Genomic DNA, 18,586 nt, shown 5'->3' with positions numbered 1-18,586 from the left:
CACGGAAGGATGGGGGTCACAGAAGGATGGGGGTCACGGAAGGATCGGGGTCACGGAAGGATCGGGGTCACGGAAAGATTGCTTTTTAGGGATAATAAATGGATGGACAATACAATGCAGACGTCCCTGGCTGCCCTCCCCCTCAGCCAGGCGCAGGGTAGGCCCCTCACCCCCTCCCATCCCCCCCGCGCGGCTCCTTTAAGAGTTTCAGAAACTTGAGATTTGTTTGCGCAACAGTGAGAGCCGCGGAGCCGCCAAAGTGTCTAGACTGTCACGTGACCCCGGGGCGGCCAATGGGGGGCCGAGCTGGGCCCGAGTGTGAGAGGAGGCAAGAGCGCGAGCACAAAGAGCGGAGGAGAGCGGACCGGAGAGGGGACTACTGTGTGCAGAGGCCCCCCGACCGCCGCCTCACCCCCCATCCTCCGTGCGCCTGGCTGTGCTCCCCGGGATGCCGGCCCGACATGTGACACCTCCGGGGACTGTGCGCCTGGCACCGAGGAGACCTGCAGGGGGAGCTGCTGTGCGCCTGGCATCCTCCACACCATCACCGGGAATAGGATCCGCACCAAGTGTTACCTGTGCGCCTGGCATTGAGTCCATCACCTGGAGGAGGGTCTGCTGTGTGCCTGGCTGAGGACCTAGAACTGTGCACCTGGCCTCCACACCATCACCTGCAGGGGGAGCTGCTGTGCGCCTGGCACCTGGAATAAGATCTGCTGTGCGCCTGGAACCAAGAACCTGCCCTGCACCTGGCACCTGGAATAAGATCTGCTGTGCGCCTGGCATCCAGTCCCCTACCTAGAGGAAGATCTGCTGTGTGCCTGGCTGGGGAAATACTACAACTGCACCTGGCATCCAGTCATTTATCTAGAGGAGGAACTGCTGTCTGCCTGGCATCCAATCCATCACCTGCAGGGGGGGCTGCTGTGTGCCTGGCAGAGGACATAGATCTAGTCCATCACCTAGAATAGGATTTGCTGCGTGCCTGGCACCTAGTACCCAAAGGAACTGCTGCGTGCCTGGCGCCGCGTCCATTTACCTGTAGGCTGAGGACCTAAACCTGCGTGCCTGGCACCAAGTTTATTACCTGGACTAGAATCTGCTGTGTGCCTGGCAGGGGGACATAGAAACTGTGTGCCTGGTACCAAGTCCATCACTTTACATAGGATCTGCTGTGTGCCTGGCACCTACTATTACCTGCAGAAGGATCTACTGTCCTGGGTGCCTGGCACTGAGTCCACCTGGAATAGGATCTGCTGCGTACCTGGCATCCAGTCCGTCACCTGAAAGAGGGACTGCGTACCTGGAGCCGTCACCTGGAGGGGGATCTGCCGTTTGCCTGGCTGAGGACATTGCGCTGTGTGCCTGGCATGCCAGGGATAAGCTAGAAGCGGGGGCACAGGGGAGGATCGCTCAGAACTGTATGCACCTGGCACAGGAGGGCATTTATGATGTAGCGCCGTGCCCCTCCCTGGAATCGCAGCGCGCCTGGCAACCTAGAAGCCCCACCGTGGCCCCGCGGCTCCTCCCAGGCCGCGCCGCCTCCGCGCAGCCGCATGCCGACACCCCCCGCCCGCCCCGGGCACTGAGCTTCCGGTGACCCGGGCGCGTTCCCCCCCCGGGGGGGAGGAGGGGGGGGGCGCCGCCGCATGTTCAAGTCCAGACGCACCGGGCTGGTTCGGCGCCTGTGGCGGAGCCGGGCGGGCGGGGATGGGGGCGTGTCTTGCTGCGGTCTGTCGGAGCCGCCCACCCCCGCCGGGTCCCCCGAGCTGCGGTCTGCCGCGTCGGGCGTGCTGAAACGTTTGAAGGAGCAAAGTCTGTGCGCCCTGCTGGAGGCGGTGGAGTCCAGGGGGGCGGCGCCGGGGGGCTGCGTGCTGGTGACCCGGGGCGGCGGCGGTGGCGGCGGGCCCCCTCCTCACCTGCTGCTCTGTAGACTCTTCCGCTGGCCGGAGCTGCAGCATCCCGGGCAAATGAAAGCCCTGAGCGGGTGTCGGGGAGCCGGAGGAGCCGACGGCGTGTGCTGCAACCCGTACCACTACAGCCGGCTGTGCGGCCCAGGTGAGTGCGGGGGATGGGCGGCACTATGATGTCACAGCGGGCCGAAGGCGGACCTACCGGCTGTTGTGGAACTACAAATCCCACGAGGCATTGCAAGGATGACCGCCCCCAGGCAAAAGGATGATGGGACTTGTAGTTCCCGCAACAGCTGGATGGCCGCCAAACACCCCCCCTGTTTAATTGCTAGAGAGAAGTAACAGATAAATGTAACCATTGATTCCCTCTAGTGTTCTCCAGGATTGTTACATTGTATCTCTTGTTACAAAGACCTCTTTGCTCCTCAGTGCCATCTAGTGGCTGTAATCCAAAATGTTACCACTGCCCAAAGGGGACCTACCGTGTTTCCCTGAAAAGAAGCCTGGGTCTTATATTAATTTTGGCAACAAAAGACACAGTAGGGCTTATTTTTGGGGTAGGTCTTACCATGATGTCTTCTCTCTCCCTGCCTGTTAGGAATCCCCAGTGTGAACTGAGTTAAAATGCTTGTAAAATCCTATAATCCACTCTATTACAGTAGTATGTAATGTACAATGTGTGTGTGTTTCTGTAATATAATTGTGCCAAATACCTTCATTATAGCGCCGCTCTGCGCTTTTGTGACCTGCCGGAGCTCTCCTCCCCGCATTTATGTTACAGAAACACACACATTGTACTACTGTAATAGAGTGGGTTATAGGATTTTAAACTAGGGCTTATTTTCGGGGTAGGGCTTATATTGCAGTCCTCCTGGAAAAGTACGCTAGGTTTTTTATTTTAGGGGTAGGTTTTATTTTCGGGGAAACAGGGTAGGAGAATACAGATGACCCCCCCCCACCAGAAAAGTCACGCTTCAGAGTTCGTGGATTTTTCCTTTAGAGTCTAATAATTGTTTGTGGAAAACGCAAATATCCTCCGCAATTTTTTTTATATGTTTTATTTATTATTTTATTTTTATATATATATATATATATATATAATTTTTTTTTTATAATTATTTTTATTTTATTTTTTTATCTTATTTTTTTTTTTCATGTGTTTTAATGCTAAATTATTAGGAATGTTTAGTTTTTTTATTTTTTTTTCCGTGTCAATATAGAATTAATATTTATTTTTTTTTAATGCTAAATTATTGGGTATAATATAATTTACTAATTCTGTAACATAAATACGTATTTTTTTTATTTTTTTTGACCACATCCAAAAGTCCAATATTTTTTTTATTTTTTTTGCAATTTGCGGGTGCTCTAGGAACGCAAATTTCGGTGGGTCGACTGTATTTGTTTTTGCACACAATGAAATGTACATGAAGGGTTCACTGGACGAATGGCTTTGCAGATTTATTTTTTTCCTATTCTAAGGCTCCATTCACACCTGAGTGAAGCGCAGCGACAGCTGCTGCAACGCTTTTTTATTTATTTATTTATTTTTAGCTTTTTGTGTGGTAATATTATCAAAAAAAAAAAAAAAAAACTAAAAAATAAATAAATTGAATAAAAAAAATGGACAAAATAAACAATAATAAAAACACCACACAAAAAAAACGAAAAATGTAAAAAATATTATTATTTTTTTTTATTTTTAGATAATCTTTTTTGTTTGGTATTATTATTATTATTATTATTATTATTATTAATAATGATGATAATAAAAACACCACATAAAAAAAAGCTAATAATAATAATAATGATAAATATATATACAGTACAGACCAAAAGTTTGGACACCCCTTCTCATTCAAAGAATTTTCTTTATTTTCATGACTTTGTAGATTCACACTGAAGGCATGAAAACTATGAAGGAACACATGTGGAATTCTACATAACAAAAAAGTGTGACACAACTGAAAATAGATTTCACATTCTAGGTTCTTCAAAGTAGCCACCTTTTGCTTTGATTACTGCTTGGCACACTCTTGGCATTCTCTTGATGAGCTTCAAGAGGTAGTCACCTGGCGCAGCACCCCGTCACTCTCCTTCTTGGTCAAATAGCCCTTCCCCCGCCTGGAGGTGTGTTTGGGGTCATTGTCCTGATGAAAAATAAATGATGGTCCAACTAAACGCAAACCGGATGGAATAGCATGCCGCTGCAAGATGCTGTGGTAGCCATGCTGGTTCAGTATAAATCCCCAACAGTGTCACCAGCAAAGCACCCCCACACCATCACACCTCCTCCCACATGCTTCACGGTGGGGACCAGGCATGTAGAGTCCATCCGTTCACCTTTTCTGCGTCGCACAAAGACACGGGGGTTGGAACCAAAGATCTCAAGTTTGGACTCATCAGACCAAAGCACAGATTTCCACTGGTCTAATGTCCATCCCTTGTGTTCTTTATCCCAAACAAGTCTCTTGTGCTTGTTGCCTTTCTTTAGCAGTGGTTTCCTAGCAGATCTTCTACCATGAAGGCCTGATTCACACCGTCTCCTCTTACCAGTTCTAGAGAGGTGTCTGCTGCAAAAGGTGGAAGAACCTAGAATATGAAATATATTTTCAGTTGTTTCACACTTTTTTGTTATGTAGAATTCCACATGTGTTACTTCATAGTTTTCATGCCTTCAGTGTGACTCTACAATTTTCAGAGTCATGAAAATAAAGAAAACTCTTTGAATGAGAAGGGGTGTCCAAACTTTTGGTCTGTACTGTGTATGTGTGTGTGTGTATGTATATATATATATATATATATATATATATATATATCATAAAAAAATTGCGGAGGATATTTGCGTTTTCCACGAACAATATATATATATATATATATATATATATATATATATATATATATATATATATAATATAATTTTTATATATTTTTTTTTCATGTGTTTTAATGCTAAATTATTAGGAATGTTTTTTTTATATTATTATTTTTTTTTTATTTTTTTTCGTGTCAATATAGAATTTTTTTTTTTTTTTTTTTCATGTGTTTTAATGCTAAATTATTGGGTATAATATAATTTACTACTTCTGTAACATAAATAGGTATTTTTTTTTTTTTTTTTTACCACAGCCAAAAGTTCAAGGTGTTTGTTTTTTTTTTTGTTTGTTTTTTTTTCAATTTGCGGGTGCTCTAGGAACGCAAATTTCAGTGGGGTCGACTGTATTTGTTTTTGCACACAATGAAATGTACATGAAGGGTTCACTGGACGAATGGCTTTGCAGATTTTTGTTAATTATTTTTTTCCTATTCTAATGCCGCGTACACACGGTCGTTTTATGCGATGAAAAAAAATGACGTTTTTAAAAACGTCACTTTAATTGACCGTGTGTGGGGGGAAAACGTCGTTTTATGTCTTCTAAAAAAACGACCAAAAAAAAATTGAAGCATGCTTCAATTTTATGTGTCGTTTTTCAAAATGTCAACTTTTACTTCACAGAAATTGACCGTGTGTAGCAAAAAACGTTGTTTAAAACGACGTTTTATCATCCGCGCATGCCCAGAAGCTACTTATGAAGCGAGCTTCAATGGAAAAACGTGGTGAGAACGTAACCTCGCTTTGCTAGAACATTGTGAGAAAAACTATGGTGTGTAGGCAACTTCGTCTTTGAAAATTGAAGTTTCAAAAACGTCGTTTTTTACTTCACAGAAAATGTCGTTTTTTTCTCATCACATAAAGTGATGGTGTGTACGCGGCATTAGGCTCCATTCACACCTGAGTGAAGCGCAGCGACAGCTGCTGCAATGCTTTTTTATTTTTAGCTTTTTTTTTTTTTCGTGGTGTTTATTTATTTTGTCAATTTTTTTTTTTTTATTTTATTTTATTTTTTGCTTTTTTTTTTTTTTTTTGTGTGATATTAATAATAATAAATAATTAATAAAAAATACATTTAAATAAAAAAAAAATGGACAAAATAAAGATATTCGCTGTACGATTTATAGTTTTTAAAATACAATCGTTTGAAGGACAAGTATTCAAAAAAAATAGCAAGAATCTGAGTCTCTGCTTAGAGGCTGCTTGCATATGTTTACATTGGTTTCCTAGGAGACGCTGAGGTAAAATCCTTCATACACACATCTGCTGTGAGGGCTTTCTATAGCTCCTCCCACACAGCTGTGAGGGCTTTCTATAGCTCCTCCCACACAGCTGTGAGGTGATATGGTTGTTGTTTTTTTGGCTCTGCGTAACTTCTGCATGCTCTGCATATAGCAACCAGTCCATAGCAACCATGCATAGCATCCAGTCCATAAAAACCATCCATAGCAACCAGTCCATAGCAACCGTTCATAGCAACCAGTCCATAGCAACCAGACCATAGAAACCAGTCCATAACAACCCTTTATAGCAACCTGTTTTTGATGGTGCAGTTTTGATGGGGTAGTTTTTGATGGTGCAGTTTTGATGGGGTAGTTTTTGATGGTGCAGTTTTCATGGGGTAGTTTTGATGGTGCAGTTTTGATGGGGTAGTTTTGATGGTGCAGTTTTGATGGTGCAGTTTTGATGGTGCAGTTTTGATGGTGCAGTTTTGATGGTGCAGTTTTGATGGTGCAGGTTTTGATGGGGTAGGTTTTGATGGGGTAGTTTTTGATGGTGCAGTTTTGATGGGGTAGTTTTTGATGGTGCAGTTTTGATGGGGTAGTTTTTGATGGGGTAGTTTTTGATGGGGTAGTTTTTGATGGTGCAGTTTTGATGGTGCAGTTTTGATGGTGCAGTTTTGATGGTGTAGTTTTTGATGGTGCAGTTTTTGATGGTGCAGTTTTTGATGGTGTAGTTTTTGATGGTGTAGTTTTTGATGGTGTAGTTTTTGATGGTGCAGTTTTGATGGGGTAGTTTGATGGTGCAGTTTTGATGGGGTAGTTTTTGATGGTGCAGTTTTGATTGTGCAGTTTTTGACGGTGCAGTTTTGATGGTGCAGTTTTGATGGTGCAGTTTTGATGGTGCAGTTTTGATGGTGCAGTTTTGATGGGGTAGGTTTTGATGGGGTAGTTTTTGATGGTGCAGTTTTGATGGGGTAGTTTTTGATGGTGCAGTTTTGATGGGGTAGTTTTTGATGGTGCAGGTTTTGATGGGGTAGTTTTTGATGGTGCAGGTTTTGATGGTGCAGTTTTTGATGGTGCGGTTTTGATGGGGTAGTTTTTGATGGTGTAGTTTTTGATGGTGCAGTTTTGATGGGGTAGTTTTTGATGGTGCAGTTTTGATGGTGCAGTTTTGATGGTGCAGTTTTTGATGGTGTAGTTTTTGATGGTGTAGTTTTTGATGGTGTAGTTTTTGATGGTGCAGTTTTGATGGGGTAGTTTTTGATGGTGCAGTTTTTGATGGTGCGGTTTTGATGGGGTAGTTTTTGATGGTGCAGTTTTGATGGTGTAGTTTTTGATGGTGCAGTTTTGATGGGGTAGTTTTTGATGGTGCAGTTTTGATGGTGCAGTTTTGATGGTGCAGTTTTGATGGTGCAGTTTTTGATGGTGCAGTTTTGATGGGGTAGTTTTTGATGGTGCAGTTTTTGATGGTGCAGTTTTGATGGTGTAGTTTTTGATGGTGCAGTTTTGATGGTGTAGTTTTTGATGGTGTAGTTTTTGATGGTGCAGTTTTTGATGGTGCAGTTTTTGATGGTGCAGTTTTTGATGGTGCAGTTTTTGATGGTGCAGTTTTGATGGGGTAGTTTTTGATGGTGCAGTTTTGATGGGGTAGTTTTTGATGGTGCAGGTTTTGATGGGGTAGTTTTTGATGGTGCAGGTTTTGATGGTGCAGTTTTTGATGGTGCGGTTTTGATGGGGTAGTTTTTGATGGTGTAGTTTTTGATGGTGCAGTTTTGATGGGGTAGTTTTTGATGGTGCAGTTTTGATGGTGCAGTTTTGATGGTGCAGTTTTTGATGGTGTAGTTTTTGATGGTGTAGTTTTTGATGGTGTAGTTTTTGATGGTGCAGTTTTGATGGGGTAGTTTTTGATGGTGCAGTTTTTGATGGTGCGGTTTTGATGGGGTAGTTTTTGATGGTGCAGTTTTGATGGTGTAGTTTTTGATGGTGCAGTTTTGATGGGGTAGTTTTTGATGGTGCAGTTTTGATGGTGCAGTTTTGATGGTGTAGTTTTTGATGGTGTAGTTTTTGATGGTGCAGTTTTTGATGGTGCAGTTTTTGATGGTGCAGTTTTTGATGGTGCAGTTTTGATGGGGTAGTTTTTGATGGTGCAGTTTTGATGGGGTAGTTTTTGATGGAGCAGTTTTTGATGGGGTAGTTTTTGATGGTGTAGTTTTTGATGGTGTAGTTTTTGATGGTGCAGTTTTGATGGGGTAGTTTTTGATGGTGCAGTTTTTGATGGTGTAGTTTTTGATGGTGTAGTTTTTGATGGTGTAGTTTTTGATGGTGTAGTTTTTGATGGTGTAGTTTTTGATGGTGCAGTTTTGATGGGGTAGTTTTTGATGGGACAATGGATCGAACTGGATCGACACACTGTTGGATCACATTCACATCTCCAGGGGCACCGTCTCCAGTCAGGAGTATTGGTGGAGGCAAGACCACGCCCCACAATTTCCCCAGAAATTGTATCTTTTCTAGTTATTATTATTATTATTATTATTATTATTATTATTATTATTATTATTTATTTTTTACATGCTAGTGTCCTATCGAAAATTAAGCGGTTAATAACGTTTTTCGAAAAATTTTCCTAGGACAGAATACAACTTTAAAAGTGATGTCATGTATTCTTTCGTTCCCGAGCATGCGTGGTCTTGCTCTTCCGAATTATTATTATTTATTTTGGGGTGAATACTGTACCGATTTAAAACAAATCGTATGATTTGGGATCGTATGAGAAAAAATGTTTTTGTCCCTGCGGATTATTTTACATGAACTCTCCCAATCGGATTATCGCAGGATCGCGCTGAAAGCCGCGTTTTTCATCTGATTTTTCTGATTGGGTGTTATAGGCTTAAACCCGACTAGTCTCCACATAGTCCCCTCCCCCCCCTCCCCCCTCCTAACACAGATGCTGACTAACCTGCGTAAGAAAGATCTGTACTAGTGATGGGGAACCTTGGCACCCCAGATGTTTTGGAACTACATTTCCCATGATGCTCAGCTACACTGCAGAATGCATGAGCATCTGGGCACTGACTGGCAACATGGGCACTGACTGAAGTGATGCCCATCAATGCCATCAGTGCCACCCCTCAGTGTCCGTTTGTGCCCAGTGCCCACCTATCAGTGCCCATCTGTGCCGCCTATGAGTACCCATCAGTGCCGCCTCATTGGTGCCGCATACCGGTGCCACCTCATTGGTGCCCATCAGTACCACCTCATTGGTGCTCATCAGTGCCCATCAGTGTCGCCATTTTGGTTTCTAGTAATTGAAGAAAACTTATTTACAAAAAAATTAACAGAAAAAAATAGAAACTTAATTTTTTTTCAAAATTTTCGGTCTTTTTTTGTTTATAGCACAAAAAATAAAAGTCGCAGAGGTGATCAAATACCACCAAAAGAAAACTCTATTTGTGGGGGGAAAATGATAAAAAAAATTGTTTGGGTACAGTACAGTGTAGCACGACCGCGCAATTATCATTCAAAGTGCGACAGCGCAGAAAGCTAAGAAATTGGCTTGGTGTCCGGTATGGAAGTGGTTAATAAGGACACTTACCTGTCCTACTCGCCCACGCTGATGGGGGGCCCCCCCCCGATCCAGATCGGTGCAGGTCCCGCGCCGCCATTCACGCTAAGGGAAACGGGCAGTGAAGCCTTCACTGCCCGTTTCCAACTGCGCATGCACGAGTCTCGCGCCGACTTGTGAATGGGCGGCTGCCCACCGTTCCCAAAAAGCAGGGCGCCCCATTTACTAGGAGAAGATGAAGAAGGCGGACCGCGGCTACGGAAGAGGCAGATTACGGACTTCCGCATAGCAACAGGTATTTCGGGTGAGTATAAAAAATATATGTTGTTTTTTTTTTTTTTGGATTTTTTTTTGGGCTAAATTTTTTTTTTTTTTTTCCTGGGTGGAACTCCACTTTAAGTTGAAAAACCTTGAAGGGTTTACAACCCTGTTAAGTGCAGTGGAGGGGTTTGGGGTCTTTTAGATCCCTCCATAAAGAGGACCTGTCACCACCTATTACTGTCACAAGGGATGTTTACATTTCTTCTGACAGCAATAAAAGTGATCAGAATTTTTTTTTCTTTTTAACCACTTAAGACCCGGACCTTTAGGCAGCTAAAGGACATTGCCAGTTTTTGCTATTCGGCACTGCGTCGCTTTAACGGACAATTGCGCGGTCGTGCGACGTGGCTCCCAAACAAAATTGGCGTCCTTTTTTCCCCACAAATAGAGCTTTCTTTTGGTGGTATTTGATCACCTCTGCGGTTTTTATTTTTTGCGCTATAAACAAAAATAGAGCGTCAATTTTGAAAAAAATACAATATTTTTTACTTTTTGCTATAATAAATATTCCCCAAAAATATATAAAAAAATGTTTTTTCCCTCAGTTTAGGCCGATACGTATTCTTCTACATATTCTTGGTAAAAAAAAATCGCAATAAGCGTTTATCGATTGGTTTGCGCAAAATTTATAGTGTTTACAAAATAGGGGATAGTTTTATTGCATTTTTATTATTTTTTTTTTTTTTTACTACTAATGGCGGCGATCAGCGTTTTTTTTTTGTGACTGCGACATTATGGCGGACACTTCGGATAATTTTGACAAATTTTTGGGACCATTGTCATTTTTCACAGCAAAAAATTCTATAAAAATGCATTGCTTACTGTAAAAAAAGCCAATTGCAGTTTGGGAGTTAACCACTAGGGGGCGCTGAAGGGGTTAAGTGTGACCTCATATGTGTTTCTAACTGTAGGGGGGCGGGGCTGGACGTGTGACGTCATTGATCGTGCTTCCCTATATCAGGAAACAGACGATCAATGATGGCGCCACAGTGAAGAACGGGGAAGCTGAGTTTACACTCACCTCTCTCCGTTCTTCAGCTCCGGAGGACCGATCGCGGGACTCCAGCGGTGATTGGGTTCGCGGGTCCCGCGGTCACGGAGCTTCGGACCGGTTTGAAGAAGAATACGTATCGGCCTAAACTGAGGGAAAAAAAATGTTATATATGTTTTTGGGGGATATTTATTATAGCAAAAAGTAAAAAATATAGATTTTTTTTTTTCAAAATTGTCGCTCTATATTTTTGTTTATAGCGCAAAAAATAAAAACCGCAGAGGTGATCAAATACCACCAAAAGAAAGCTCTATTTGTGGGGAAAAAAGGACGCCAATTTTGTTTGGGAGCCATGTCGGACGACCGCGCAATTGTCTGTTAAAGCGACGCAGTGCCGAATCACAAAACCTGGCCTGGGCATTTAGCTGCAAAATGGTCCGGGGCTTAAGTGGTTAAGCGGTTAACAAGCTTTTCAAATAACGAGCAACTTTTTTTTTTTTTTTTTCAATTCTGACTTTTTTTGTTGTCTTGCAAAACAAGCAGAATTCAAGCTAATGTGGTGTGCAGTACCGCATTTGGCCAGAGGTGCGGGGGCCGCCGGTGACACTCAGAGTGGTTCGGAGCCGTCCAAGCTGTTCGGAAATACTCAAAATCACTTGAATATTCAGAATTACTCCATTCCCGAGTGTTTCTGAACCTTTCCGAGATCAGCCGAGCTGTCCCCCAAGTATTTCCAAGGCTCTCTAGCACCCCCTACCTCTGGCCACATGCGGTATTGCATGCCATCATAGTCAATGCGGAACGAATTATCTTTGTTTCCTTTGACTTCTATGGGGAAACTGGCTTTGATATGCAAGTGCTTTGGATTACAAGCATTGTCCTGGAACGGATTATCATCGTAATCCGAGGTTCCACTGTACTTGGATATAGAACATGTAGAGTGCAAGGGACGCCCTGCTATATGTATGCAGTACAGTCAGATTTGGAGCTGGCCCAATCGGCCCACGTATGTGCAGAATAAAAGTCAACCTGAATGGATACAATTTCCTTCTATACAGACATAAGCTGAGGAGAATTTCTATTTTTTGAATTAGAAGTGGCTCGGATCAATGGTCGGCTCTATCGTCGGAGCAGGTGTTTAGCGCAGAGTGTGAACAGCTGCTCTAATTAAAGCTATGAACTGATTTGCCCTCCCATTAAGGCAGTGCTTTGCACATATCACTCCCCAAGCATTCACAAAGTGGAGACCCAACATCGGCTTTGAATGAAAATAAATCAAGTCTACTCCATTGCCTGTCCCCCTGAGGAAGACTGGCTGTTGGTGTCTTCTTCTAACCCGTCCCCCTGAGGAAGACCGTCTGTTGGTGTCTTCTTCTAACCCGTCCCCCTGAGGAAGACTGGCTGTTGGTGTCTTCTTCTAACCCGTCCCCCTGAGGAAGACTGGCTGTTGGTGTCTTCTTCTAACCCAGTGTTTCTCAACTCCAGTCCTCAAGGCGCCCCAGGATTTTCAGGATTTCCTCTTCAATAAAACGGCTGTGGTAATTACCAAGACAGTGAAACTGATCAAATCACCTGTGCAAAATAACGGAATTCCTGAAAACATGACCTGTTGGGGGCGCCTTGAGGACTAGAGTTGAGAAACACTGTTCTAACTAGGGTTGTCCCGATACCACTTTTTTTAGGACTGAGTACAAGTACCGATCCTTTTTTTTCATGTACTCGCCGATACCGATTATCGATACTTTTTTTTTAAAATGCAGCCTTGTGTCCCCAAATGCAGCCGTGTGTCCCCAGATGCAGCCGTGTGTCCCCAGATGCAGCCGTGTGTCCCCAGATGCAGCCGTGTGTCCCCAGATGCAGCCTTGTCCTTAGATGCAGCCTTGTCCCTAGATGCAGCCTTGTCCCTAGATGCAGCCTTGTCCCTAGATGCAGCCTTGTCCTTAGATGCAGCCTTGTCTCTAGATGCAGCCATATCCCCAGATGCAGCCTTGTCCCTAGATGCAGCCTTGTCCCTAGATGCAGCCTTGTCCCTAGATGCAGCCTTGTCCCTAGATGCAGCCTTGTCTCTAGATGCAGCCTTGTCCCTAGATGCAGCCTTGTCCCTAGATGCAGCCTTGTCTCTAGATGCAACCTTGTTCCTAGATGCAGCCTTGTTCCTAGATGCAGCCTTGTCCCTAGATGCAGCCTTGTCCCTAGATGCAGCCTTGTTCCTAGATGCAGCCTTGTCCCTAGATGCAGCCATGTCCCTAGATGCAGCCATGTCCCTCCATGCCTCCTTCACTGCTGAAGAAGTCCCCGCCCATAGAGGACGTAACGCGTACGGAGGGAGGTTTGTGGCGTCACCCGTGGCTATCACTTTGCTCAATATACACGCTGTATACATCGGCACCGATCGTGGTGCCTTCATTGTGAGTGTTTTTTTTACCTTTATTAAGATTAAATCGTTTATCCAAACGGAGAGCACTATGTTTTGGCATTTGTTTATTACATGACCTGGGATGACCTATCGGTTTCTCTGTGACGTCTCTACTACTGCTGGATTTGCTGAGATTTACACGTAAAGCGCATTTGACCCTCCATAATCAAAGGGTCCAGGTGGTGAGGTGAGAGGCCATTTCATGTGGTGGTGGATACGTGTCTAGCACGTGTGAAGTTACCTACACAGTCATCTGTCTGTCTACATTGGCACTCACTGGAGGTGAACTGCGATTTTATGGACTTTCTATTCATCTTTTATTATTTTATTTGAGCGCTGCACCATCTGTATTTGTTTATGTCCCTAGATGCAGCCTTGTCCCTAGATGCAGCCTTGGCCCAGATTCAAGTAGATTTGCGCTTTATTTGCGCAGGCACAGGGCAACGATTTTGCCTTGCGCCCACGCAAATATTTTGCGCTGCCCTCGATTCACGGAGCAGTAGCTCCGTAAATTGCGAGGGCGCGCCGGCAAAATTGCCCGGCGTAAGCCGGGGGCGGGAATCATTTAAATTAGGCGCGCCCCCGCGCCGAGCGTAGAGCGCATGCTCCGTCGGGAAACTTTCCCGACGTGCATTGCGGCAAATGACGTCGCAAGGACGTCATTTGCTTCAGAGTGAATGGCGTCCAGCGCCATTCACGAATCACTTACGCAAACGATGTAGATTTTAAATCTCGCGACGCGGGAACGTGGGTATCCTATAGCATTGGCTGCGCCTGCTATTAGGATGTGTAACGTTGCGCGAAACCCGACGTACGCAAACTACGTAATTTGCGTACGCAGGGCTCGCGCAACGCTGTGAATCGGTGTTAGTATGCAATTTGCATACTATACACAGATCACAATGGGAGCGCCCCCTAGCGGTCCTCGATAGAATGCAGCCTAAAATCTGCGTGGCATAAGAGCCTTATGCCACGCAGATTTTAGGCTGCAGTCGGCGTAGCGATGTTCCTGAATCAGGAGCATTCGCTACGCCGGAGCAAGTAAGCAATTGCGCCGTGTAACCTATGGTTACACAGGCGCAATTGCTTCTTGAATCTGGGCCCTTGTCTCTGGATGCAGCCTTGTCCCTAGATGCAGCCATGTGTCCCCTAGATGCAGCCGTGTCCCCTAGATGCAGCCATGTCCCTAATGCAGCCTAGTCCCCTAAGACAAAGCCAAGTCCCCCCGCCACTGCCGACATCTAGTTAATTGCGCTTGGGGAACACAACAGCTTTCATTTGAATAGCTGTGTGTTCCCCGCCGCGCCTCGTCATATATAAACACTCCCCCTTGCCCAGGCACTTTGATAGACAGATCACCCATCCAATCCTGGGACGGGTGATCTGTCTGTCAAAGTTTCTGGGCAAGGGGGAGTGTCTATACATGAGGCGCAGCGGGCAACAAATGAAAGCTGTTGTGTTCCCCAAGCGCAAATTAACTAGATGTCGGCAGCGGCGGGGGGGGGGGGGCTTGGCTTTGTCTAAGGCTCCATTCACATCTATGCGACAACGGCGTACGCGGCGTATTTTGCCGCGAGCGTGAAACTTTTTTTTTTAACAAAGCATTCCCATTGCTGTCAATGGGCGAACGCCAATGTCGCCTGAGAAAAAGGGTCCGGGACTTTTTTACAGGCGTTCGGCGTCTATGAGATGTGAACCATCTCCATAGACAGCAATGGGAATTCTCCCCTCTAGCGGCAGAAGCGTCCGGCGTCGGGCGTTTTGTCGCATAGATGTGAATGGAGCCTTAGGGGACTAGGCGGCAGCAGCTCTCCTCTCCTCCATACGAGGACTGCTCTGCTCCGCTCTCCGCCCCTCTCCACCCGCACTCCACCCCTTCTCCACCCGCACTCCACCCCTTCTCCACCCGCACTCCACCCCCTCTCCACCAGCTCTTGAAAAAAGTATCGGGTCAGGCATCGGGAGCATTTGCGCAAGTACAAGTACTCGCGCAAATGCTCAGTGTCAGTCCCGATACCGATACTAGTATCGGTATCGGGACAACCCTAGTTCTAACCATATAAACTTGTACTACATATTCCTTGATGGAAGACAGAGTTGGCTAGCCATTGTTGTGGACGGTTCTGGCTATGACGTATTTAGGTGGTGTCTGTAGAACTTGCTTGGACAATGTGACCTCCTGATGACTACAACCTTCTTCTCTGGCCATCTGATAATTCAGACATCTGTTGGCCTTGAAAGTTGTTTTTATGACCAATCAATTGTCAGAGAAGATCTGAACTGGGGCATCAGCCGACTCGCCGCTGCGATCAGAGAACGGATCTGCCGGCCCCAGATTTTGACCATAGAGATTTCTGGCGGACCAGATGGTCGCCAGAGTCTCTTATGATTTTTTTTTCTCTTTGATTTTAGGCTTACCAGCTATGACCCCCATATCTCACTGTAAAGAGGACCTGTCATGTCATGTTACTAGGGATGTTTACATTCCTTGTAATAGGAATAAAAGTGATCAAATTTTTTTTTTTAAGTAACATTAACCATAAAATGTATTTTATTTTTTTAAAGGTGCCCCTGTCCATGTGTGCTCGCACACAGAAGCAAATGCATACGTTAGCCCCGCCCACATATGAAACCACACATGTGTCACTGTGAAAATTAGAGCATTAATTCTAGCACTAGACCTCCTCTGACTCAAAACATGTAAAATATTTTAAAGCGTCACCTGTGGGGATTTTTAAGTACCGAAGTTTGGCGCCATTCCACGAGCGCGTGCAATTTTGAAGCGTGACATGTTGGGTATCTGTTTACTCTGTGTAACATCTTTCACATTATGCAAAAAAATTGGGCTAACTTTACTGTGTTTTTTTTTTTTAAATGCGTTTGAAAAATTGCTGCGCAAATACCGTGCGAGATAAAAAGTTGCAATGACCACCATTTTATTCTCTAGGGTCTCTGCTAAAAACATATATAATGTTTGGGGGGTTCTATGTAATCTTTTTTAGCAAAAAAAAATATGATTTTTTTTTCATGTAGGAGCGAAGTGTCAGAATCGGTCTGGGTGTGAAGTGGTTAAATTCATGTAGATTGCACCAAGACTGTGATCCAATGACCATGTAAAAGCAAATGTTATTGTCCAAGAACGGGATGGGAACAGCTTCCTAGTGGGTTCAGATCCTGGTCCAAATACCCCCAAACTGATTCAATTCATGTAGGCAAGACCTTGATCCAACGAACATGGAAAGGCAAATGTTCTTGTCCAAGAACGGGATGAGGAAAGCTTTCTGGTGGCTTGGGATTCTGGTCAACACCCCCCCCCCATCTGATTGCTGGTCTTGAACCGGTGATCTGCCCATATGGTTCCGGCTAACGAGAAAGTTCCTTTAAGGCAGGGCTCGACAAATCCTGGTCGCCATGGCGACTAGAAATAGCGTCCTGGCGACTTGGCTTGGAAGGTGGGCAAAAAAAAAAATTTTGTCCCATAGGACTGGCGCTCCGCGGACTAGGCCGAAGCCGCGGCCTCGCCTAAAACATCCTGCCTGCAGCTCGCCGCGATCCTGGTATTACAAGTTCAGCATTACAAGTTAAACAGCAATTCTAATGTAATTTTTCACTATTTTCACTGCCATCTTCTTCCCTCTAATTAGAACCCCCAAACATTCTATATATTTTTTATCCTAACACCCTAGAGAATAAAATGGCGATTGTTGCAATACTTTCTGTGAAGCCGTATTTGCGCAGCGGTCTTACAATCGCACTTTTTTGGGAAAAAATTACACTTTTTTTTAATTAAAAAAATAAGACAACAGTAAAGTTATCCCCATTTTTTTTAAAATTATGAAAGATAATGTTACGCCGAGTAAATTCATACTCGCTTCAAAATTGCGTCCGCTCGTGGAATGCTGACAAACTTTTACCCTTTTACCCTTTAAAATCTTCATAGGCGACATTTAAAAAAATATACAGGTTGCATGTTTTGAGTTACAGAGGAGGTCTAGGGCTAGAATTATTGCTCTCGCTCTACCAATCGCGGCGATTCCTCACATGTGTGGTTTGAACACTGTTTACATATGCTCACGTATGTGTCCGCTTCTGCGCGCAAGCTCGTCGGGACGGGGTGCGTTTTCTGGCTCCTAACTTTTTTAGCTGGCTCCTAGATTCCAAGCAAATTTGTCAAACCCTGCTTTAAGGACCGTGCAGGCGCAAACTTGCCGACGGAACTCTCCGAACCTCGGCCGGCAACCAGGACGACTTTGAAGAAAGTGGCCAGTCGGCCTCACGTCCTCGCTCCGCCTCCTGGCTCTTTTTTTAACATCCTCCAATCCACGGGGATGTTGAAGAATGAGCCTGGATGGCGGGGGAGGTTCGGAGATTTCCGTCGGCAAGTTTGCGCCTGCGCAGTCCTTTGAAGGATCTTTCTTGTTAGGGGAACCTTAAGGACAAGTCACCGGCTCATCAAATTGTAGTAATTTACATTCAACTGAAATTTTTCCGTAATGCTGATGACCTTTATAACTTGTCCAAGACACTTCTTCAGTTCTAATGAGTGTTGGGAAAATACCCTAGCATTTAAATTCATGTAGATTAGACCAAGACCGTGACCCAATGACCATGTAAAGGCAAATTCTATTGTCCAAGAGCGGGATGAGGAAAGCTTTCTGGTGGGTTGAGATCCTGGTCCAAACACCCCCCATCTGACTGCTGGTCTTGAACCGGCTCATCTAATTGTAGTAAGTTACATTCAACTGGACTTTTTCCGTAATGCTGATGACCTTTGTAGCTTGTCCAAGACCCTTCTTCAGTTCTAATGAGTGTCGGCACAATACTCTAGCATTTAAATTTGCGCAGGTTGCACCAAGACCGTGACCCAATGACTATGGAGAGACAAATTTTATGGTCCAAGAACGGGGTTGGGAAAGCTTCCTGGTGAGTTGGGATTCTGGTCCAAACGCCCCCAAAGCTCATTGATGGTCTTGAACAAGCTCATCTGATTGTAGTAAGTCGAATTCAACTGGACTTCTTCTGTAATGTTGATGACCTCTTTTTTGCTTGTCCAAGACACTTCGTCCTTTCTAATGAGTGTCGGAAAAATATCCTAGCATTTAAATTCATGTAGATTGCACCAAGACCGTGATCCAATGACCATGGATAGGCAAATGTTATTGAACACGATGGGTACAGCTTCCTGGTGGGTTCAGATACTGATCCAAATACCCCCCAAGATGATTAAATTCATGCAGCCAAGACTTTGATCCAGCAAACATGGAAATGCAAATGTTTTTGTCCAA

The 18,586-nt window shown here is 44.7% G+C and overlaps 1 protein-coding gene across 2 annotated transcripts in view; it reads left to right on the top strand.

Moving 5' to 3' along the window:
• The first annotated feature begins 374 nt into the window (after nucleotides 1–374).
• SMAD6 (SMAD family member 6) overlaps nucleotides 375–18,586 on the top strand; it is a 74,486-nt gene continuing 56,274 nt past the window's right edge. Inside the window, exon 1 of one of the 2 annotated variants that reach the window (XM_040342249.1) lies at nucleotides 375–2,058. In XM_040342249.1, the coding sequence (XP_040198183.1) occupies nucleotides 1,650–2,058 (409 nt within the window). In that variant the 5' untranslated portion in view covers nucleotides 375–1,649. The remainder of the gene's footprint in view (nucleotides 2,059–18,586) is intronic. The other variant, XM_040342251.1, reaches the window with a different exon arrangement.

The sequence above is a fragment of the Rana temporaria genome, chromosome 3 (assembly GCF_905171775.1).
Source record: "Rana temporaria chromosome 3, aRanTem1.1, whole genome shotgun sequence".
Classification (NCBI taxonomy): Eukaryota; Metazoa; Chordata; class Amphibia; order Anura; family Ranidae; genus Rana; species Rana temporaria.
The sequence above is the reverse complement of the archived record's forward strand: the minus strand, read 5'-3'. Positions and strand labels throughout refer to the sequence as shown.